Raw genomic sequence first — 23,752 nt, forward strand, 5'->3', positions numbered from 1 at the left:
AAAGCATTAACACTCACTTTTGGTGCAGGTTTCGCCTGTAAATATAAATGAATATGCAAAGACACCCGCCTTGTAAAATTACTAAATAAATCTTTTTTTTTTCTTATAAAGAAAAAGGAAAAAAATCCCTCCCAGACTCAGGAGTCCGGAAGGGGGTAAAACAGAAAAGTCACTCCACGGAGACCTGCAGCAACCAAATCTGCTGTAATTGGGTTTAAGCTGATGTTACAGAAACTGTAACAGGAGAAGCTTAAATCAATGAGACAGTTCTGTCTTCTATCCATATTTATCTCCAGTTGAGGGAAAAACATCAGAAAGAACGACTCTAAAGAGCAACTAATTGCTGTACAAAGTAGGGTAATTGCTTTGTGTCATGTGTTCCACTTGCACACAAGTAAAAAGCCGAGATCTCACAGCCGTTCATTCCCCTGTTGTTGGTGTTTTTTCCCGATGCAGATTTCTGACACACCTAAATTAAAAAATTTTTGTAATCTGGCTGATGATTGTCTCAGATTTTCTCTTTTTGCTAATTTTTTTTTACAGATCTCAGGCCTGCACTTTTCTGTTATCTAACGATGACAGGTTGAACTGTGGTCATGGTACATTCGATCCATCAAGCCGTCCAAAATAGGCCATGGAGAGAGCTGACTGGGAAAAAGATCTCATTTTCAGTTGAGTGGTGATGAAGGTTGGGAGCCACTTGCTACATTTATTTTAGGATTCCCACTAGTGTGGCAAGATGCACACTCTCTCCCATGTACAAGCCCATGAAAGGACAATGTTAAGACTCAGCCAATCGCCCAGAGGCTGGCAGTGGGATAATATTCCAGGAGTGTGTGTCATGTAACATTTCATGAGTTATCGCTTTGAAAGGGGGCTGCTCATCACTGCCTGCCTGTTTTTTTCAGTATTGACATCCTGGGAACTGGCTTCCAAAGCATATCTGTGTTTCCATGCGACGCAGTAGCAACAGAGAAATGTGGACCTGACCGTGGAAATTGCCATGATAACCTGAACTAACACTCTAAATAATGACATGAAATGATTTTCCTTTGTATTCCTCCAAGAATGTGTCTCATCAGACTGTGAAGTGGGATTCAAGCAGAAAATGAAAGCTTAGATCTGTAATGCTTTTCACCACATAAACAATATTTATCAAGCTGTAATCTCTCTTGATCGGGAGCAGACTGTAGATTACATCTGAAGATGGCTTAATTCAGAAACTTGTTAAGAGAGGAAGGAAAATACACACGGCTCGAGCTGCGCGTGGATTTTTTTCTACATCTTTTGACAAATCTACCCGTGTTTGTCTAACTCTTTTGGGCCATATGCTACAGCGAACACGAGGCCTGTATCGTGATCTGCTTTGTATTGGGGTTTTTTCTCCTTCCTGTGCCATACATGACACCTCATGGGACCAGGGCAAGATTAATACCGTGAAAGTGGATTAAAGCCAGGCCCCTTACTGTGGCAGTGTCTTCAGAAAAGGAAAAACAGTTAAAAAAGGGGCCATATTTAAGGATACTTACAATTAACCTTTGTAATAAAAGGCTAACTGTGCCCAAAGTTGCCTGAAAACTGGATAGATACAACTACCCATAGGCTGTTTGGTAAACTGGAGACCAGCATCTAAGAGTGCTATGATAGTCAGTGCAGTTTACCATCACTAGTTGGTTTCGACCAGTGATGGTGGCCCCGTAAACAAAATGACCTTTTCTAAGCTGTGAATAGGTGTGAATGCTTGAGCAATGTTTAATGTGTATAAGAGATTAGGTACTCACGCTCACCTGGTAGTTACAGTCAGGGTCCATACAGTGATAATGCTCTCTGTACTGGTAGGCACAGTGCACGTGTCCACAGTGTTGACTTCCAGAGAACCTGAAACCAAATTACAGGACACATTTTAAGAGCCACACGAAGCAGGGACAACAAAACCTGGGGACACATCAGGAGGAAAAAGCTGAAGCTTCCAAAGAGGTCGGTTTAATTCAAAAAGAAAAAGATCGGCAGCGAATCAAGAATAATTAATGAAGAAATTATTATAAAACACCTGAAACAGAACCAAATAACACAGGCGGTGAAGCTTTCAAAGGCTCATGTCGCAATTTCACCTTCAAGGTAACGCAGCTCAAACCTTCAAACTGACTTCTGCTTGCAACAATTTACCCGTCTGTCACACCAATTTCAGCCGAATTATCTCCATTTATTTCTAAAGCAGCCGTAAGAGACCCTTATTACACCGAAAGCCTTTTCCTTCACAGACATACACACAGCCGCTCAATCACCAAGAGCCCCATGACTACTTTATTTCTCATTGCTGTGAGAAAGCTTGTCAAATCAATGCACAGTTCTTTCAGGTTAACCACACTTTTGCTCTGCAAGGTAAAGGGTTAGGGTACCCTGAGGAGCAGGAAAGGCTCTGTCTACTTTGCCCTCTTCAAAACCCTTTCGCTTTCTTTTATCTGGAGTGCAGAAACCAGATATTAGTCTGGTTCTACATTGAAAAAAAAAAGAGAAAGAAAAGGCAGCTACTTGCCACAGTACAGCCACTTTTACGGTGGTGATTATAAGCCTGACGATGATGACTGTTAAAATCCTCCAATTACCAGTGAAAACACACAAATAAACATTTGCGCTGCCTCTGCCAAGAACTCCATCTGTTAGTGCAGAGGAGAGGGGGAAAAGGAGGCTAAGTAATATTTTTTCCATCTCTCTCTCTGTTTTTTCCTTGTTAGGATTATCCCAGAGCTGCATTTACAGATCACTTTGCTGAGTTCATTAAGTTAATTGAACGGCATATCCACTACTGTTTTTAAGTTGGCAGCACGTGCGTGCGCGCGAGGCTGGAAAACAGTGGCGGAGAAAGACGGCGGCTTTTGGAAAGGTCTGATGGCTCTTTTAAAAGAGCTCAAAGCAGAACCAGAAGACAAACCGGGCAACATATGGCCAAACTATAAATGTTTTTCTATACTATATCTTTCACACACACGCACATGCACGCTCACACCGATGAACACACAAAGCCCCCCCCCCTCATCCCCCTGAGACTATGGCCCACCCCTCTGCTCAGTGCCCAGCTGTATCACTTTGCCTCTGGACAATTCCCACTTGCCGCGTCAGGGGGCCTAATGGGCCTCTGCTATTCAGCAGCAGATTAAATATTAATATCGCCACGATACAGAGATTGCAGCGCATCTCCAGTTACAATAGAGATACACAGATCAAAGTGCCGAGGCAATGGTTGGTGCATGAAAGCATTTAAAGAGTGAAAACTGCAACTAAACACTACCACGAAAGCTCTTTAAATCATCAAACTGTAGCGTGGTGGCGAGATGAACTTTTTTTTTCACCCCCCCCTTCCTCCCTTTCGCGACACACGTGGATACAAACACATTTACAAAGCTGCTTTTTAGTGTTACTGTGCACTCATTAGCCTTGGCTCTAAAGAGGACACTCCCCTGCTTCTACCTCCCCTCTCGGTACTACATTTGCCCTTTTTATGAGCCCTCCTTTTCCATTTTTTTTTCCTTTCCTCCCTCCTCTTCTTTGCTTTCCCTTTTTTTTTTCTCAACCCCAACACGGAAATTGAAACTGTATCTGGGCTTATCTGCAACCTCCCCGTGCATCAACTGCCGAGATGTTTAGACAAATTTTATGCATTATGCAGCGCAAATATCAAAACAGTTCTTGGCAGTGCCAGCAGAAGCCTCATTAAAAATTCCTTAATTAAATCTTCTTGCAAAATGTAATCAGTCCAAGGAAGGGGTTTTGTGTGTGTGTGTGTGCGCAGAAGAGGATGTGTGTATGTGCGTGTCTGTCAGTGCCAAGGCTTTGATTTGTGCCCTTCATGTTATGGCTTGGAGAAGTAATCATTAACGCCAAAGCCACTTTGGCTTTTCAAATGCTGTTTTTCTTTCTTTTTAAACGGAATAAACAAACAAGCGATAATCACCTTTCTAGTGTCGGCTCAAGATGAATCCAGATTGGGAAGACATTGTTCCGTGTCCACTGAAACATAAGATACCCACCCTCCCGCCCGCTTCCCCTGATGCTTTTGTCTCTCTTGGTGTGAATGACTGAGTTTTTAGATCAGTCGCTTCCTCGCGTTTTCAACAATAAACTGCAGAACCTCGAGAAGAACGCGGCCTCGTCTCATATCCTCTCAACGTCAGTCGCAGCTAATAATACAAAGTTGCGCGAGGATTATGTTCTTCTTAATGTTTTAGTGCTTTACACACTGTGAGCATTTATTCAGCCAGTTCCAGTAAGCTATCATCAAGCCATTTCTCTTTCATTACCCCCTCATCCTTCAGATTCCACTCAGCACATAAATTTCAGTCTTTTCTTAATTAATTTACTGCACACAGACATTCTCATACCACTGAATAAAATGCACCATAGGTGGATAATAAAAAAAAGCGTTGCCTCTGTTTTCAGTGCGTTTTTTTTCATTGGTGCAGCACATTGAGGGATTTGCATACCTGGCAATATATTTCTGGTAGAGGTTGATGTCGTCGCTGGCGGGTTTATCTGGTGGCAGACCATTCCTAATGCAAGAGCAAACACAAAGGAGACAGGATTAATGGTGAGGTTGGGCTGCCTGTTGTTAATAAAAACAAACTGACACAATATTTACTTACAAGCCGCTCCCAAACTTTGGACTATCAATATACATTTTCCTGTGGCATAACAGCGTTTTCGTGCGAAGTATGAATCAAGGATAGGAAGCACACACACTTTGATGCATGGTCTTCCGACCAATGAAAGGCAAAATGCAGGAGCAAAAGGACATTAATCTTTTATGGGGGTATTTTGGTGAGTGCTCATATGCAAAACGGGATAATGGGCACGCGGAGAAAAAGCTCTGAAAACGCCTTTTCGGATACTCTCTAGGGGCTCGGGCTCTAATGTTGATGTCAAGTCGTCTCTGATCAGCCTGGACACAAACAAATATGTAAGGCAACACCGAGGATTTAACTGCGCAGGATCAAGTTCGCCGCGTCGGGTTCGAGTCAAATGAATTCATTTTAAAGCGGGAAATCAAGGAACGGTCCTTTTTTGTCACCTGTGTTGGTTTTGATTCCCTTTATGAAGCTGGCAGCAGTAATGCCTGTGTAATAACAGTCATAACACAGTATTGGTCCTGTTTGCTCCCTCGCAGCAAGTGGCATTTAGCTCCATGTGAGCAGCTCCACACAGGGATGACCTGAGGTTAATCTGGCCCAGAGGGGAAGATACACTGCCAGACATTTTCCCTAGTACCCCATCGCCTCCCTGTATACAAGCACCAGACTGGGTCAGTTAGCCACGACTGCAGCTTCACTGAGCCCTAACCTGACAAAGGCCAAAACCTGAGGGAGGGGTGCCTGAGGGCTCTTGAACAGTGTCTTTGATAGGTCTTGACTAACTAGAGACAAGGTCAAAACCAATCAAACAGACTCTGGGAGCTGTTTCCTACTGGTAGAGCACACGACTGTAGGTTAGCTCCCCAAACCCCTCGTTTGGTTCCTTTAAAGTGCACTCGTCAGGCAGTGTTGAGTCGGCCCCTGTGACTCGCTGGGAGGTTAGTCATGGCTCCAAAGTAATTAAAGGGAGAGTTGTTACACCCTAGCCAAACGAAGGAAGTCAGTCACTTTGCGATGACTGTGCTAAATCAGTCTCCACGGAGTGCTACAGCGAGTAAACAGTTCATGCGCCTTCGCAACTCATCATGTCGTGGATCTATTGGGCGCTATGCGCCATTTCACACTACATTCCCGTTGGCTGCTGTGAAGGTAGCAATTACCTTTGCGTGAGGCTAACTGACTCACAGTAGCAGTTAAGTGTATGTGAGCCTCACATTAGCTCCAAAGGGGTTCCACTGAGAGAGACTCAGAGTGTACGAGCCAGACAAGGCGGTATCCACCAGCAAACTTAAAATGATAAATTCAGCGGCAGGCTATGTAAGTTGTTAGCAGATTTCAGCAGAGTTATGGATTGTTTTGGTGCAAAATAACACATGCAATATGTCAAACAATATTTTAGTCACATTTAGCAAATTCCCAGGGAATTGGGAGACTGTAAATCAGATGCAAGTGGGTAACTACTATCATTTCTTATCCAACACTCTGTATATTTTATCATCTTTTGTTAACTAAGAACATAAAAAATTAACTGGGTGCAGAAGGTCCTCTGTTGTGTTGCTCAAGGCTCCCAAATAGAAATATACAATTTGTTGCCTTAGTTCCCCTGTGAAACACAAATCTCATCATATGAATCAGAAACATTTTCTGCAAATTCTTTTTACAGCTTCTATAATTTATAAAGTTTGAGGACACTCACTTAACAGAGGACACAGTGCCAGTGGTGATGGAGTCAGTCTTGGAAAAGCTGGACTTCAGGTAGTCAGAGGCATTGAAACTTATGTGGCCCGCCTGGTCCACTGTAAGCCCTGGCGCTATGCTGGCTCCAGGTGCGCCTACAGCGGGGACACCGGGAGCTGCAGGGTTCCCCGGTGGCGTAGGAAGGACACTGGGCACCAGTGAGGCCTCGGGGTTTCCTGGCATTAGCTTCGGAATTGTTCTGATGTCATATTTTGAAGGGCGACCCACTTTGCCAGTCTTAAAGGCGATGGAACCGCCCATGTCGGGGTTACCCTCACCGGGTTTGAAGGGGAGCAGAAACTTGATGTTCTCCAGGTCGTACTTTGAGGGTCTCTTGTAAGCATTACCATTCTGCTGCTGTAAACTCTCGCCCATCTTCAGCTTCTGAATAAAGAAGTCGTACTTGGACGCTCGGGCCATGTTCTGCATGTGAGAGGGATTAGCTGGCTGAGAATTACCCAGCTGAGGTGCTACTGGCTGTTTGTGGTCCAGGCTGGAGGGGTAAATCTGTGCCTCGGCTCCTGGTAGACAACCAGAGGTCTGGAGCATGGTAGCGCTCTTATCTTGAGCCAGTTTTGAGTTGAGGTCGTCTGGTTTAGGCGGGGAAGCGTGCATGGGCCAAGGTAGGGTCTCTCCAGCTTTTAGCTTGCGAATGTACTCTTCGTACTTGGAGAAGCGGGCACGCCGTGAGGCCTCCTCGCTGCTGAGGGATGAGGGGTCTGAGGTAGCAGCTTTGAGCTTTTCAAAGCTGATCTTCTTGGTCAGCTCATCCCTTACCTGCTGGTCATCATAACCGAACATTCCCAGAAATTCATTCATGGTGTTGGCTGCATAGTCTCGCAGGGCAGACGCTTCTCCTGCACAAAGACAACAAGAAAAGATCTCCTATGTAATATGTATAATTCCGATAATTAAAGTTTTTTCCATTAGCATATATTTAATGTGTACTGATCTGTCGAGCAGAGAAATTAATCACAAGTCAACCCATTGCTCAAGACATCTTAATCAGTAGTCTAATTCAGGTCACTCAATCAGTCTATGAAATGATTCCCTCTCCCTTCATACTTACTGATGCTCGCTAAAACATGTGTTAATGTGTTTTTTCATCAAGTTTGCTAGTTACAAATGAATTAATCTGGAAAAGAGCAAAATATATTATGTCATGCAAACTAATGAAACAACATTCTGTCAACAATAATGCTCTGTTGTGGTCATGCAAAATGACTAAATGAATATGACTGCATCTACTGCGAGTGCACGTGTTCCTTTACAATCAATGGTTAAAATAGCTGGATGTTATTTTTCTGGTTATTTCAAACGATAGCAAATTTGACAACAGGAAAAGTGCTTCTGCACTGCAACCTACAGCATCTGTAAATGTTCGTGTATTTATGTGTCTACAAACAAGCAGTCTGAGGCAATGCTCTTCCTGTTTTGGTTGCACTATAAGCCAGTCCTGCAGAATTTTGCAGGGGACTGTACCAAAGGACAGACTCACAGAGAAATCTAATTTTCTAAAATCACTGTGTTCCTGATATAAAAATGAACTAGAAAATTAGGTATAAAAAGCATGTATATATATCATGCATACAAGATACTTAAATACTGAAAGTCATCCAAAATATTAAACAAAATATACAGAAATCTGTTTATAACTTCTTAGAAATGTGCATTTATTATGAGTGCATTTAACCCTGAATTTTTATCTGATGACTCATTCTCACTATTGTTAGCCTCATATTATAAGCATTTCATATCATCCCCCTTATGAAACTTGGAATAGCATATTTTAAAATAACAGTCTCACTGAAGTCAACTTCAGAAATGAAAAAAAATTTGCAAACTGAAACATCACTTTTATTTTAAGAGTCCATTAAATTGGACAACTTCCCCAAGGACACGGGCGAAATATAGTTGATGTATAGTTTAATTGCATTATGTGGAGATTAATTCTGCCCCATTAACTTTCATCCAAGTTAACGCATAGGGTCAGAGAGTGGGGAAAAGGCAAAGATGATTTGGCCTGAAAAGCAGTGACGGACCGAGCTCTGCCTTAAAATAGAGGAGCGTGGATAGGGAGGAAATGGCGCAGCGAGAAGGCGAGTGAGACAGAAATCAAAAGAAAAACGGGAGAAGGAGGAAACACTTGTGTTTGTAGATCCAACTTTAAAAAAAAAATGCTGCTGTGCCAGTTTGCATATTACACAGGAGGCCAGAGCACAGATATGCTAGTAATGCAGATGATAATGTCAACTGAGCCACGTAAAACCTTTGGCCTTCTTAACTCAAGCTTGGCACAGTCACAGGGACGGGGTCCAAAGTCTTTTTTAAAAAAAACATTTTATTGCTGTTTTCATCAGCAGAGCACACACGAGCTGGCGAGAGGTAATATCACCTATCGCCGGGGTAATTAATACACAAATATTTCTGCTCTTGTCTCGTATTTCTCAGTTATTGCTAAATCAGTCGCCGTGCCCTGCTTTTCACATCTCTTGCGCAGCATGTAAAATAATCCCCAAATTTCCATTCACCGTGTTGGGGCTGTTCCTCTGCTCAGTATGAAAGAGTATCCGAACAGATCGAAGGGGCATGAAAAATTTAAGAGAAATAGATCAGGTATTTGTGAGGAAATGCCTACATGTTTGCCTCAGATCGTTTTATCAAATCTACCATGTTTTCACATGTACGCGAACCGCAGAAAAACACTGCACAGGACAACAGCTTCTTCTATACTTTTGAGTTTTTAAATAAGGCGTTCAACACATCTGAGTGAAGAGTCCTGTAAAAATATTAAAATGGGATTTGAATATATGCTAAATTAGCACTTGTTGGATTTTACTGCTACTTCATTTATGAGAGCGTCTCAGGTCACAGCGTATCCATTTGGCTCTAAAGTTAGGGCAGAGCCACCCACACCAGTATAAGTCAAAGTTTAACTACACTTCTTCCGTGACTGAAGAATGACAATCAAAAATAGCACGTTACTATAATTTTCTGAGTTAAATATATATTACACAACACCTCAGATAAAGAGGTTCAGGCCTGTTCACCATTCATTTTGGAGGATACCTGTAACTACTGCAAAGAGAGTAGTTTCCGTCATGAGAGCGCCACGTCCCTATTTTCATATTTCCTCATGGTATTATCGCCACTTCTCCCCCCCACCAAAAAAAATTAGCCTAGACTCTTTGTTCATCAGCGCAGCCACGTGACGCGTTATCAATGAAAGGCAAATGATTGGACTTGAAGGGATTATGACGGGGACCGACAGGAGATAACCCTTCTAAAACACCATGTAAATGAGGTTTCTACTCAAACACTATCTGGCTGCCTCTTAATCGTGTCATGTGACACCGAGTGGGAAACTGTGTATGGGTTGAATCGAGATTGAGATGTCCCAGCCCCCCCCCCCTTAAATTAAAAGAAAAATAAAATACTCCCCCCCCCCTCTCTCTCTTTCACCTTCATCCATTTCACTGCTCGCTAACATGCCTGACATTTCTGTCCGCACTTGCTTGTTGGGCTGGGAAAATCCACAAAGAAGTGGTTTCTAATCTTGACACTTCAAGCAAACAAAAGCCAACACATGACACAGACCTGTCTTGTCTATATTTGAGGCAATTAGGCTGCATTTTCCCTCCCAGATAATGATAGCAGATGGGCATTATATCTCCTTTTGCTGACCAAACATGGCCATCAGTGTGGCATAGCTTCAGTGCTCGCAGGACTGAGAGGCAGAGGTGTTGCTGATGATAAAGATGCATGCTAGTAGCTATATATGGACTAATCTAGAGCCTGGATACCTTCTGAACGGTGTCAGTTTCGAACAACAAATATATAGTGTAAGCCACAAGGCTGAAAAACAAGTGTTTTCTGTTTCATCTGCAAACATGTTGAAAAGCACGCTTTTTCATAAGGTACAAGAATTTAAATAGAGCTATTTATGTTCATGCCATAGAGTTTAAGTGTGTTTTGTCTAAATGGGCACTGTTAAGCTAATAAAAAGCAGCTTTGAATAAATGACATTATGTGCATTTGTTTGGAGTAATTTGTCTCTCACTCCCTCTCTCACACACACATGCGCATGCACGCACGAAAAACTATGAGGCTTCAAACTTCCTCACTGTTGGGTTAGTTAATTAACAGGCAGTAAATAGAGAGGACTTTGAAATAGCTTGAAATGAACAATAACCTTTTACAGTGAACCCAGAATTGCAAATGGAAGTCATGGTCAAGCCTGTTTGATCCATCGCTACGAGCATCTGTGTCATTGCTTTCAAAGTTTTTATTCATTGACTTGTTTTTTTTCCATTGACTGGCTTATGAGGGCTCTAATGCGACATCTAAATTATCTAGGAAAAGTATTCTGGGGTTTTGCACTGATAGGAAATCCGCACGATGCCTCAATGTGAGGAGTTAAATGTTTTGAAGGTCGCAGTTTCTCTCATTGATCTTGCAATGTTTGTTAATTACATTGTCACTGATGTTGTGAGAGATAATTAAGCCACTATGTTTATATGCATAATTATGTGCACTCCATATCAGCCTTTGAAAGACAGTGGCGAGAGAGAGGGAAATGGAGAGAGGGAGAGAGAGAGAAGGGGGGGGGGGGATGTTTTAATTGTGAGCTGAGCAGAAACATGGCAATATAGATGCCCTAGTTACAATCAACAAAGAGCAACTCGGAAAAAAAAGAGAAAAAAAACTCTAAAGACAAGATTTGCAACTGATGCAGAATGCTCTCCCCGCAGTCTTCAAACATCGGCTTTGTTGTGAGATTTAAAATAGTAAGAGAGCCGGTGAAGGGAAAGGTGCAGGCCTTCTATACAACAGTAATGCATATTTACAGACCTGCTTTTTTATGGCCGTGAAATAAACAAAATGACTAATTAAAACCACAAAGCCTTTTTTCATTTGCCTCTGAAATGAAACCTGCTTCATTTTCTGAGAAGCCCCTGCCCCCAATTCTGAATGAGTGTGTGTGTGTGTGTGGCCAGAGCCACGGCTGTACAGTGGGTGAAAACAAAAAGAAATGAAGACAAAAAGGAGCATGTGTACACGACTCCGAGGTACATACTTAAACCTAGATGAAAGCACAAAAACTGTTAAAGTGAGGTGAGCACGCACAAAACGAGACTTGTTTGTGCACCGCAACAACCGGTCTCACCTGCAAATTGCTTTTTTCCCCCCTTCTTACCCCCTCCTCTCTACGGGCGTCTGTGAAGAATGCTTTATCTATTCATATAACCGAGCTCTGTTTTTTCATTTTTTTTACAGCTCCGTGTTTTCAACTTCTGCTATTACAAGGCCACCGTTTCCGAATGTGTGTGTGTGTGTGTGTCAACTTTCAAGGGTCACAAAGTGTATGACACCAAACAGCACTTTCTTTAAAAGATTGTTTGTGGCGTTAACACACGCACTCAACCTCATTCCGGGGGAGAGTGTGAAGTCTCTGCCAGCTTTATCTATTTGATAATCAGTGAATTATACCGAGGGAACATCATGTCAATATTAAACAGGGTTTACTGTGAGTCATTTACAAGAGCACACAGTATTGAGAAATTTATTAAATGAATACACTGTTGAAGCCACAGTTGTTTGTGGGAAGGTATTAAAATACTGCACTTAAGTGTGATACGCGGCTGCAATATAACTTCCCCATTTCTGACTTATTTGACAACTGATCTCTTGGATTTGACACAAAAAAAAAAGCCAAACTCCTCCATGTAATAGAGGAGCTTGAAGCAGTGGCTAAGTTTAGTGAGCTTAGGGAAAAAAATCAAAGACTCAATATGTAATCCTGGGTGTAATATGAAGCTTAGCCTGGCCCTGCCATGCGCTCTTAGCCCTCAGCTGCTGGGAGAATGCATAAACGCCTAAATGTCTTACGTTGTAAGCCTACTCCAGTTATGAATTTCTTCGTACAGTTAAGTTCATGTTTTCCCCCCCCCTTCTGGCCCGCCAGCTGAATCTCTCTTTAGAGTAATAATGTCACTGACTATTCATAATGTAACTCTAGAGTTTCCCTTTCCAATAATGGACACGCTTAAGCTTATGTGGATGTGGCAATGTCACCTCTCCTCTGTCTAAGCCTTTGAAGGCCAAAGGTAGTGTTGCTTTGAGATGTACCGTGTGTGAAAGGGTCGTTTAGAAGACGGCGTGTGAAAGAGGATGCTTGTGGAAATATACCTGGAGAGGAGAATGGCGCTTGGCGATTTTGGGCCTCACTCGGCGGCATGTAGGCGTCATCTTTTGAAGGCCTGTCTTCAGCTTCTTTGTCTTCGGGGTAACTGCCGTCTTGAGAGCCCGCCGCAGGCTCGGCCTCCTCTCCGTTGTCTTCCTCATCGCTGCAGCCTTTGGGCTGTACCATGTACACGCCCTCGGGAGGGCCATCTTCGTCGTTGCTGACTTTGAGTTCTTGCTCCTGATCGTCGTCAGGAGCCGGGGGCTCGTCGCCGTACTCGCCGTTGACCCACTTCTCAATGGCCTCGCGTCGCTTCTGGTCCTCCTCTAGGCTCTGATTTAGGCTCAGGCTCTCGGGGAAGTTGGTCTCGTTGTCGTCGTAGTGGGAGCTACCGCGCTCGCTGTTGTCTGCTACACTGTGGTCTCCCTCTGCATTCTGGGAGCTGCTGTCGAACACCACCTGGCGGCTCAGCTTGGCACAGATAGCGTTGAGTTTTAGGCCACCTTTTCTTTTGGCGGCCATCTTGGGTTTTCCTGAGGTCGTTTCAGTGCATAAACTCCTTTCAGCTGATGGGAACGAGAAGAAGACAAATAGATTAGCGAAGTTGCTCAATACCACAACGATCTGCGTTACAGCTCGAGGAATATTACTTTTGTCTGAACGAACGGCGGCAGGCGCGCTTTCAGTGTCACCGGAAACATCATTCGAACCTGCTTTTTCCTGTCACTAACTTGTACTGATTTTGAAGATCACAATGGAAAAATAAACAGACATATACAACAGGGACTGCTGCTATTAATAACATAAAAAGCACTTAACAATAACAGCTCGAGCCTGGAAGGACACCCAGAGATACTGTACATATCTTTCTAAGTCACAGTTCTTTGGTCAGCTCAGAGTTTAGCGCGATGTGGTTGGAAAAAAAAAAAGAGAGAGAAAAACAAGCTTAAGCAGCTGAAACCATAGGCTGATAGATATCAGACCCCCTACAGTAGTACAAGCTGCAAATACACGGCTACATAATCCTGCACATGACAGCGCTATAGAGACACTGTGAAATGTTATCTTCACTCTCACCTCAAGAGGCTATGGCCCTGCCACTGAGTGGGGGGGGGGCTGTATAGCATTAAAGCTGTCAGGATGTGGAGTGAAAATGCTGAGCACTTTTGGCCTTTTTCAGAGCCCCGATCTCTTACCGGTTATTAAGTGAGATTAGATTCAGCGACTGTCCTGTTTTCTCTTTCCTAAAAGAAAAACGACGCGCGTAAAACGCCGTCTCTGTATCTCGCACATCTTTACTTCAGAAGAAATTATGCATCTAAATGAGTCTCTGCGTTTTATTTTTCTCCCCGGCGTGGCCTCTCGGAACAATAGCACATCATAGTATGTGCTTTGAGGCAGGAATGGGTGGCATTATTTCAACCCAAGTGGGGCTATCTTTATAACATGTCCTGTGATGAGGCAGGAACAGCTGCATGTGGCATTCCATATCCAGAGCTACCTTTTTAGGGCAGAAACTGCACTCTGTTACCTTTCGCGTTATTTCCAGAGCATGCAAAAGTTCATTCACCCAGCAGCAATTTCTGGACAATTTGCAAAGGGTTTCTTTTTTTAAAGTCTGAGGTGACGGTGACTAAAGAGCATTTATGATATATATATATATATATATAAAAAGAGGGTGGTACAATAACCAGGGATTGTGCTGCGTGTTGCAGCTCAACGAAAAACAGTTAAAGACCGAACCACATCAGAGATCTTTCTTCTTGCGTGATGGCGTATTGAATCTTAACTCAGCCACACTGTTGTTAAGATAATGCACAATATTGACTTACGAATACACCGTTTCAGTGGAGAAAAATGCGCGATATCAGAGGTAACAAAGTTCTATCTTAAAGACTCGATTCACTTTCTGTATCAGTGAGTACGAGCCTCTTCATTTTCCCTGAGCCATAAAGCCAAGCACAATCATGTGTGAGCCATTGCCTGCATTATGTAAATCACATCGGTGCAACATAAAATCCTGTTTTCATTTTCTTTTGCAAAGCTGTGGAATCATTAGAGGATATGCAATTTGAGGGAGTTTACAGATCACCCCCGTCGCCAGACAATGCACCCCCGTGCTACCCACACATGCTTTCTCAGTTACAGTATTTACATTGCGGGCTTCCTCTCTGAAACAATGACTTCAGGAATTATGTAGTTTTGAGGGGCCCGTATATCACAGGCACATTACAGTACAAATTTAGTGTCAGACAATTGCAGGCGGGGGGTGAAAGGGTCACCTTTAAGAAGACAGCAACTTTGAGAAGGGGGGGAGGGGATCAGCTGGAAAAACTATTAGGAAGTGGAAGACATAAATTTTAAAGTTTTTCTTTCTTTTTTTTCAGAAATACTCTCCAAAGGAAGATTGAGGTCATTTGGGTGTTGCTGTGGAGGTCATTCTTTCTATTTACTGTGTTCAGTATTTCATGCTTTAACTACCGATTTCCTGTGTATTGCCATTTCGAGCTCCTTGTAGGAAATGACCCCTACACAGTTGTTTCTTTCCATTAGCGCCTATTTATGTATGATTTTGTGTTAACAATGAGGAGAATGACTGGCGCACCGAGTACTACAGATTCAGTATCTAAGCGGGCCATTAAACTGAATTATCACACATCTTAAGCACATATTCAGTGTTTTCTTTTAAAGGTAGGGCATGATTTAAAACAAATTAAATATTGTGAGTTTCCCTCCGAGGAAGAACATGCTGTGATTCAGTGCTTTATGGCAGTAGTCTGAACTATTATTTGTGCTGTGGGTTTTGGTTTTTTTGTTTTTTTGCTATTGCTTACAATAAGGATCACTATGGTAACGCTAAGCTGTTTACCTCAAGTCGTTTGTGTGCATGATGCCGTACAATGAGATAAAATCTGTGGGGACTTACATGAAAGAATAACTTTTCCCTCTGGGACCAACTCCCCCAACCTCCCTGAGAGTCCAGTGAGCGTTCTGCCTTATTAATGAATATCAGACAGAAAAACAACACTGTCACATGCACTGGACATTATTTACAGTCGGTTTTAGCCTGGTGTGCTAATTGTCAAGGCAGGAGACACCTCGGTAAGCACTGGGAGTTGGGGGAAAAAACAGGCAGGTCTGAATTCGAACACAACAGCTGAAACGAATTTTTCCCAACTGCTTATGTTAGCGGTGACATTATTTTTACTGGAAACAGTGCAGGACCGCGAAGGAGCGCCATGCAGTGTCTGTATAAGGCCAAAACCTGAGGAAAAAGTCAAGAAGCTATTTTGAATACATTTCGACAAGGTCGGGTTCTTTTTCATCTTCAGTCAAAAATAAGCGCAGTGGTGCATAAGCGCAAGTTCTGCCGGGTCCTGCTTCTTCTCAGAGGTGGATGACACAGCTTGTGTGTGAGTCTAGCCCTCCGCGCTGACAGAATAACTCCTCCTCTGCTCCGAGCCCCACAGGTCTTGTTGGTTTTTTGATGCAGAGTGTCTGTTTGTGTGCCAGAATGATATCATGCCCAATCAAGTGGTGTTTCAACTCCTAATAACGCTGTTGGAAGTGCATTATTTGTGTGAACGTGCACAGACTGTAATCAAGGCTGCTACGGGTAAAAGGGTGTGGGAGTTAACAATGGTCGTGACTGCGCGGGGTCACGGCTTTACCTCTTCGTGACACAAAAAAGGAAAGAGTGGGCAGCTTTCGCTCCAAAATACGTGTATAGTCATATTACAGAGGATGTAAAGCCACAAGTGTGGCATATAGAGAATTGAATAACTCGACTTTATTGTTAATTCAGAGAGCAGCTAACCCCTCCGCCCCCCCATAAACAGCCCAGCTCCCCGCAGCGTTTCAGTTTGTATGGAGCAGGCACACAGGAGGGGTCTGTATATAAGAGAGGTAGATATTACCTGTTTAAACTGAAGCTTATCTCTTCAACTAATCAAACACAGATACAGGGCCTGTTGTAGATTCCTGCTGAGTTTCAACATGACTGACACAGGGACAACCCCCCCCCCCCACCCCTCCGCAATATCTCAAGTTAATTAATACAAACAGGGTCTGGGAGATGTCTATTCAACTCAGGATTATTTTACAATATGCAACAGAGAGGTGCATTAGCTCTTCAAAAAAAAAAAGAAAGAAAAAAAAGGAAAAAGTCTAGTTATAACTTCATGAACCTATGGCAGATTAATCGACAAGGCTGCAGCTCCCAGGGTGTAGCTCAGTGAACCTTTCATGTCTCTGGCTCTCAAGGGAGATGTATGCGCGAGTGTGCGTGCATGTGTGTTTCAGGGAAATCACTGAGCCACACACAAACACGCGCAGACAGTCTTGAAAATTACCATGTTTTTATTTTTGTAAATTTACGGCTTGCAGGAAGAGAATGTTTTCCTCTTCTACTCTCTTCCCCCTCCAACCCAACCCCCCCCTCCCCCCCCCTCCACCCAGCCCCGCTGTATGGTAGGGAGGCTGCGGCAGCCGCAAGGAAGTCAAGCGGAAAGTCACTGATGGACAACTACGCCATTGCACCCAGACCCCAGCATCTGGCCCCTCTCTCATTTTTATTACAGAAGAATAACAATAAGCAGGTCGCCGACCCCGCCGTGAGATTTTGCCACAGTTTTCTAACAGTCGGTGCAGCCGATGCTGAGAAATTTCCATTTTTCCACATGCATATTTAATTGAGTTTTGTCCCAGTGGTGCGGAAATGATTTGTTTTTTGCTCTCTGTTCACTTGACTCCTCTTCGGAGTCGCTAACCCTGATTAAGACGTTCCCGTTAATTTCCCAGCGCACACCTTTTTTTGTGCATTAATGGTTCTGATCGTCTAATTAAAACTTCTCAGCTCGGCTGCTGATCACCGCTCGTTGTGCCTCTGACCTGAAGTTTTAATTGCCGCATCAGAAGCGATAATAATAATTTTGAGGTTCTGATGATTAAAAACAATGCCATTGCCAACTAGTTGATAGATGGGGGTTTGGGGTGGGCACATCTGAGGAGTTTATGCAGAGTAGAGATTTACAAAAGGGGCCGTAAAGGAGGCTTTATATTACCAAGGAGCAAGCAGGGTGGGTGTGGGGGCTACTGCAGGTTATGTGGAGGGAGGTGGCAGAGCATATGGAAATCTCCCAGCCCTTCTGTCCCTCAGAGTCTTCCTAAGGAAACAGGTTTGGCTGGGACTGGGACTTAGCATTCCCCACCTCAAATCTAAATCTGCCACTGCCTGATCCACTTTGGAGCTCTCCTTACTTGGCAGGGTTGCCAGGTTGGGGACGAGAGAGAGGGAGAGGAAAAAAAACCACACACACACACACACACAGAGTGCAAGTGAACGACCGATGAAGGCACATAAAAGATGACGACAGTCCAATGCCTTCTGCTTATTTTCATAAAAAGATAATAGCGCAGTAGGCACGATACAAAAGGCACATTGTTCATAAAGTGACTGAAAGGAAAAAAGGAACCTGTGGTGAACGTTGTCTCTGTCATAAAACACGATACTGATGAGATATATGTGATATGTAGATTACTGTCAAAACAGGAGAAGTGAGTTGCTTGTGATCTTTTTTGAAACAGTACTTTCACACTGTACTATTCAGATCACACAAACTGCAGTAATGATAGGAAATGATTCAGGCATGAAGAGAGAGGCTGCACACGGGAAACTGCCACCAGCACCAATGTGTCACATTTTGTTCTTTTTATAAACCACTGGATTTCTATTGGATTTTTTTTTTTAGGTTTAGTACAAGATCAATGTTTTTGCTGCCAAAGCTACTGTACACGCAGGCCGGCAGACACATTCAAACAGTGCAAAGACACACTGACATAAAGTCAGGAGGTAGCTTTCTTCTTCTCCACCCTGCCCTCCCCCTGCCCCTCTCTCTCGCTCTCGCAGATCTATTTTATTATTAATCAGTTGGTTGCACATCTGCCTGCTTGTTTTTTTTTTTTTTGCTGTTTTTTTCTTATCAATAAAGCACTTATTGCTTTTAGTCTAGAATTTGACCTTGTACATTGTCTGCTGTCTTTCTGAGGCTGCTGACCTTGAAGGACCTGTTTGGACTATTTCACTTCAGTTCAGTCCACAGGCTGTTAACACAAGCCCTCAGCCAAGTGCCACGCTCCCGTCACACCGCCGTAAAACACAAACAAGACACTGCAGGACAAAGGCGGACACAAACGGCCCCAGTCACACACTCGCCGAATGCACGGGACAATGGCTGAGGAAAACAATGTATATTACGAGCGTAGACGGAGGACGAAAGACTCTGAACTTGAGGGCAATCAGGCAGGAAAGTTGAGATCTGAGGACAAATACGCCCTCCAGCTTCATCACAAACAGGGTAATTATGGGATTTTCCAGAATAGAGGACAAGCAAGCTAAAATGGTCTAAGGGAGAGAAAAAAAAACAATCTGACATGAGTGACAAGAGTCATTCTGACAGCTGCGCACCAAAACAGCCAACTTTTATTCAGTTTGCTGCTTAGGGTAATTCATGGGACACACGGCCAACTTGTTAAAATTGTACATCAAATCTGGACTCACAGCTGGCACCAGATGATGACTTAATTTGCAAGTGTGTTGCAGGAGGCAAAAAAAAAGAAATAAATAAATAATAAAAAAGGCTTTAAAAATACCCAATTGCACATGGCCCCGTGCTTCTGCGGACTGAAACAAGGGAAATTTATTCTTGAAGCTTTGTTTTGGAGCTCTTGTTCAGCTTCAAGACACCGGGAGTGCAATTTGATAAGCCAACCGCCATGGTAAATGAGCAGACGACCCCTGTGTCCCTCCCTCACGGTTGCTGTTCTTGGTGAGGGAGCAAGGCAGTGTGGGTAGTACAGTGCAGAAGGGGCTCAGCGGTGCACCTCTCGAGGGCCCTTGAGCTAATATCTGTACAGATTAACTGCTTCAGTTGTATTTTGGTCACGGGGATCTCTCTTTGCCTTTGTGGCTTGTTGGGAGGGAGCAGGGGAGATGTGTGCCGAGCGCGTGTATTACGCTCACGCAGTGTTAGTTGCGCTCGTTCTTCAGCAGTGAAGTAAACGATCTGCTCGCCTAAGAGGTCAGCCGCCCCTGGACTGACGCGTGTCACTCCACATTATTATCTTTGGGGCCGTATTTCATTTACCAGAATCCAAAAGTACGCCGCTAAGTAAGTCTTCGACACCCTCTTACAATCACCTACCACCCTCTGTTTCTCCACAGGACACACACGCAGGCGCGCGCACACACCCAGTGTCAATCCTCCAGGGTAAACTCAGCACACGCTGCTCCATTAGTTATCAATTAATTCTGGAAATCTCCACCTGGCACGCACACGCCGACGAAGCCGGCGCATGTACGTAGCGCCAGTCTCGACAGGAAGTCGAGGAGAGCGTGCCTTATTTGACTACGAGTGTGGGTGAGAGAGTGTGTTTGTGTGTCCGTGCGGGTGGCACTTTTGTCCATGAGGTTAACCTTGATATGAGGCCCTGTCAGGCCAGATAATGTCAATCAATGACAAGCCCTCACAGATAACCCCTAATGTGAAGCCTAAAAAGCAAAGCTGTTTAGATCTTTAGACATGCCCCCTTTCACCAGCATATGAATTGCATTACAAGGAAATGAGCTGTGGCATTTCTTTAATAAGACTCTTAAGACATTTTGACAGCATATAAGGCCCTGTGCCGTAAAAAAAAAAATTAAATAAGGCCCCTGCTGACAAAGCCTCCTCACACACGGCAGCGTTCTGATGGGCAGACCCAAGTTCCTGTTAAGTGGAGGAAAGGAAAAGACAAGGAGGTGGGGGGGTGAGAAGGGTGGACCTTTCCCTCCTTTTTCTTTTTTTTTCTCCCCCGGCTCTCAGGGACTTCTTAATTGATTTCCAAGGTTATGTTTCAAATTTGTTTTTCAGCTACGGAGGCCTCGCGAATGAGAGCGCGAGTCAATGTTTTTCATCAATTCCCCTAAATTCGGCCCGGTTCACACCGAACCCCACTCTCGTCCCACCTCCTTCCCTCTTCCACCCCCTCTTTGCCCTTTTTTTCTCCTCTCCTCGAAAAGAAAGAAGGAGGTGACATTAACCCAAGAAAAAAAACAGCAACAAAAAAAAAGAAAAAAGAAAAGAAAGACGTATTTCCAGACAGGATGCCTGCGCTGACAACATCGATCCCCGGCTACCATTAAAACATTTGCTCTGCCTGACAGAGTTTTGTCTATTGGACTTTCTACGCAGCAGAATGAATCACAGGTGCCTGTTAAAATGTCATCGTGGGCAGCTTTTGCAGCCGGTCTTAAAAAAACAACGATTCGGCCTTTTTTTACACTCTGAAGTTTTTACCACTTTTCACAGTTTTGCATTTCAAATAATTCAAGAAAGCACAATTGCATTTTGATCAAAATACACTGTTTCTCAGTTTAAGGGAGGAAGTGATAAGAACGAATCTTCCTGCTTGCAGGAATTTGCATTTTTGTTGTTTTTTTTTTCATCCCATGTGACTGCGAATCTCCTGCCACAACTGCTATGCTCTACTTTTCTGACAAGCAGCATAGATGTGACTACAGGGTTTTGTGATCATACAAGACGTTTCAAAGCGTTTATTTGTACCGTGTGTGGTTGGGAAAGTGCGGTTCGGCGCACAAGCCACTGTAAACATACTGTATATGTTAAGTAAAACTGTTGTAACCGATATTAAGTGTGTGCTGGTGTGCTGCATGCCTGTTTGCAGCTTTGTAAACAGCAGGGCATTGCGCTCTGAGCCCTCCTCCTGCTCCTGTATGTGTCGTGGCTGCAGGTCACATCGTTTGCACTGAGATGCCACACAAGCCAAAAAACAGAAAAATGCACACTGACATTTCAACGAGCTGAGGAAAAACTGATCCACGGTGGGTTTAATAAATACTCCACTGTGTCAGTCGTGACAGCAGGGAAAAACAGCATGGTTTACTGAAAAAGTTCAACGCGAACTTGAGGCAGAAATAAATGTGGCAGTTTTCACTTAAAACAGGAACATTTGTGTTTCTGGGAGTTCGGCGGAGGGAGGAGTGTGCTATGACTGAATTTGAAGGTGTGATAAAACGACACTCACAATAAGGGGAAAAAATAAAAATGAAAGAAGCAAAGCTGCTTTACAGGAAAAAAGAATGCTGTCTATTTTGGGTCTCAGTATACAAAAGGAAGTGCCGCTAAGTTGACTCAAACAAATAAATTTGCTTTTGATAAAACCACAGCAACTACTTTTGCATTCTACACCAAACCCGCTTTGTTTCCTGCGTCTTTATCTTCATGACTTGCCACATTTGTGAGAAGCCACTCAGTAAATTGTCAAGCACAAACAAGCGAAGGCTTTAAAAATGATGCAGTGTTGATGGCTTAAAGTGTAATTTTATTTGAAAAGTGACAGTTTAAAGGAAGCCAACGCAGAGCGCTTGCCTATTTGCGCTGCAACCAGCTGCCCGCTTTACATTTCTGCAACATTAATATTCCTCTTATTATTATTTTAAAGTGAAAACGGATACTCTGTTGAAGTGCAAATCTGATGAATTACAGGAGCAGATTGCTGCTATTAATTATTAAAACCTATTTTATAAATATTCAGGTCTGTCATGCATCTAATAATGAACGCTTTAGAGGAGGTTACTTCCTGCGCGCATCCTAATGTGTCAGAAATATCGCTTTTAATCACACTCGTGTCAGCGAGTGTGCCGGGTTTGAACCTGCCGAAAAAATCTAACAAATCAAGGAAACTCAGATGGCCAACTACTGTGCTCATCACAGCTTTTCCGTTCCTGCTGTTTCGCACGATCCAGGTTCGTCTCCTGCCCCGTCTAAAGACGGAGTGAAAACCTCCCAGCTCTCTGCTGCATTCTTACTCTGGTAATTTGAATGGAGAATAATGCATCGGCAGCACTCTACCTTCTGGACACACCTAGTCCCAGTGCTACTGCTGCCATATGCTGTGTTGATACATATTCATAACACTTTCTCGTGTGTGTGAGCGATGAGGCTTAAATGAGTGTATCACAACTTCAAATGGGAAGGAGGGGGGGGGAAGGAAAACAGAGAAAGCCGGGCACAAAGAAAGTTGGACAACTCTTCCCCCATTTCCTTGTTTCTTAATCATTTCCCAGCGAAGAAAAAGTTCAGGCGTTCAGGCGTTCGGAGGCTACTCCGGCGCTTTTTGCGATGGATACACGAGAAGCTGCGGAGTTCCGGGATCGGCTTCCAGAAGCTGCGCGAGGCGGCGACTGTCAGTGGTTGGATAATCTGTCAGGTGGGCCGGATGGCCTCGCTGGTAGGATGAGAGTCAACAGCGCCGTAGCACGACCTCCATACACCCCAGCAGTGTCTACATATGCTGCATAGGGCATACACACAACCCGATAGGCGCACACACAGTCACACTGTGGAGCGCTCTAAGATTAACACTGTCAGAGCTACAATGATACCCCTTCATTATCTGCACACGGGGCCTCCTTCATGCGCTTGCTTGCCTCACTGTCCTCTCCACTGCTTCTCTGTGGAGGTAGTAATTACTAAAGCTAACATTTCTTTCTCTCTGCGCCTCCACCTACCCTCCACTTCCCCATCATTTCTTTCTCTTTATGCAGCGCACTCAAGTGCCTTGCCAGCTTTTTGCCAACTGATGACACAGCTGAAGGTACGCCACTGTTGATGGCAGTACCAGTGTGACTCCCCGCGTGTATGTGTGAGCGCCGTATTATGAGATTATGCCCAGCTGATGTGCAATAAAGGCGCAGTGTGCTACCCCAGATTCAGATCAGTCAGCTGGGGCGAACGCTCATTGTGGTACAGCAACGGCGAAATTGCTTGATGTACCACTGCAGTATCTGTTGTACTATACATTGTTGGCGTAACAGGCTGGGATCAGAGAGATGTTCCCTCTTTCATGGCATTTTTCATTACCAACAATGCTCTCGCGCTATAGCTTTCTTCTTCCTCTCCCACTGGAACCATGGCTTTATCAAAGGTGATAGCTTGCTCAGGCACATTTTCTCAAACGTCTTCTTCAGCCAGCCATTTCCCAAGCTGCTCTCGGGTAAACGTCACTCATAAAAACTGGGGGAAGATTTGATGGTGAGATCAAAAAGGGAGGAAGGACAGCGAGGAGAACGGGGAGACGGAGGGAAATAGGAATGATGCCCTCCTCCCCTGCCTGACACCAGCGACTGCTGAGGGTAATTCCTCCA

At 43.9% G+C, this 23,752-nt stretch overlaps 1 protein-coding gene across 10 annotated transcripts in view; it reads right to left on the reverse strand.

The window, feature by feature from the left end:
• Positions 1-23,752, reverse strand: part of casz1 (castor zinc finger 1) — a 177,400-nt gene that overhangs the window by 20,727 nt on the left and 132,921 nt on the right. For 8 of the 10 annotated variants that reach the window (XM_085146464.1, XM_085146465.1, XM_085146466.1 and 5 more), the window contains 4 exons: positions 12,552-13,112; positions 6,322-7,219; positions 4,482-4,547; positions 1,782-1,878 (listed from right to left, as the gene is read on the reverse strand). In XM_085146464.1, coding sequence (XP_085002590.1) covers positions 1,782-1,878; positions 4,482-4,547; positions 6,322-7,219; positions 12,552-13,068 — 1,578 coding nt within the window. In that variant the 5' untranslated portion in view covers positions 13,069-13,112. The remainder of the gene's footprint in view (positions 1-1,781; positions 1,879-4,481; positions 4,548-6,321; positions 7,220-12,551; positions 13,113-23,752) is intronic. The other 2 variants (XM_085146470.1, XM_085146462.1) reach the window with 1 other exon arrangement.

This window comes from Neolamprologus multifasciatus, chromosome 20, assembly GCF_963576455.1.
Source record: "Neolamprologus multifasciatus chromosome 20, fNeoMul1.2, whole genome shotgun sequence".
Lineage (NCBI taxonomy): Eukaryota > Metazoa > Chordata > Actinopteri > Cichliformes > Cichlidae > Neolamprologus > Neolamprologus multifasciatus.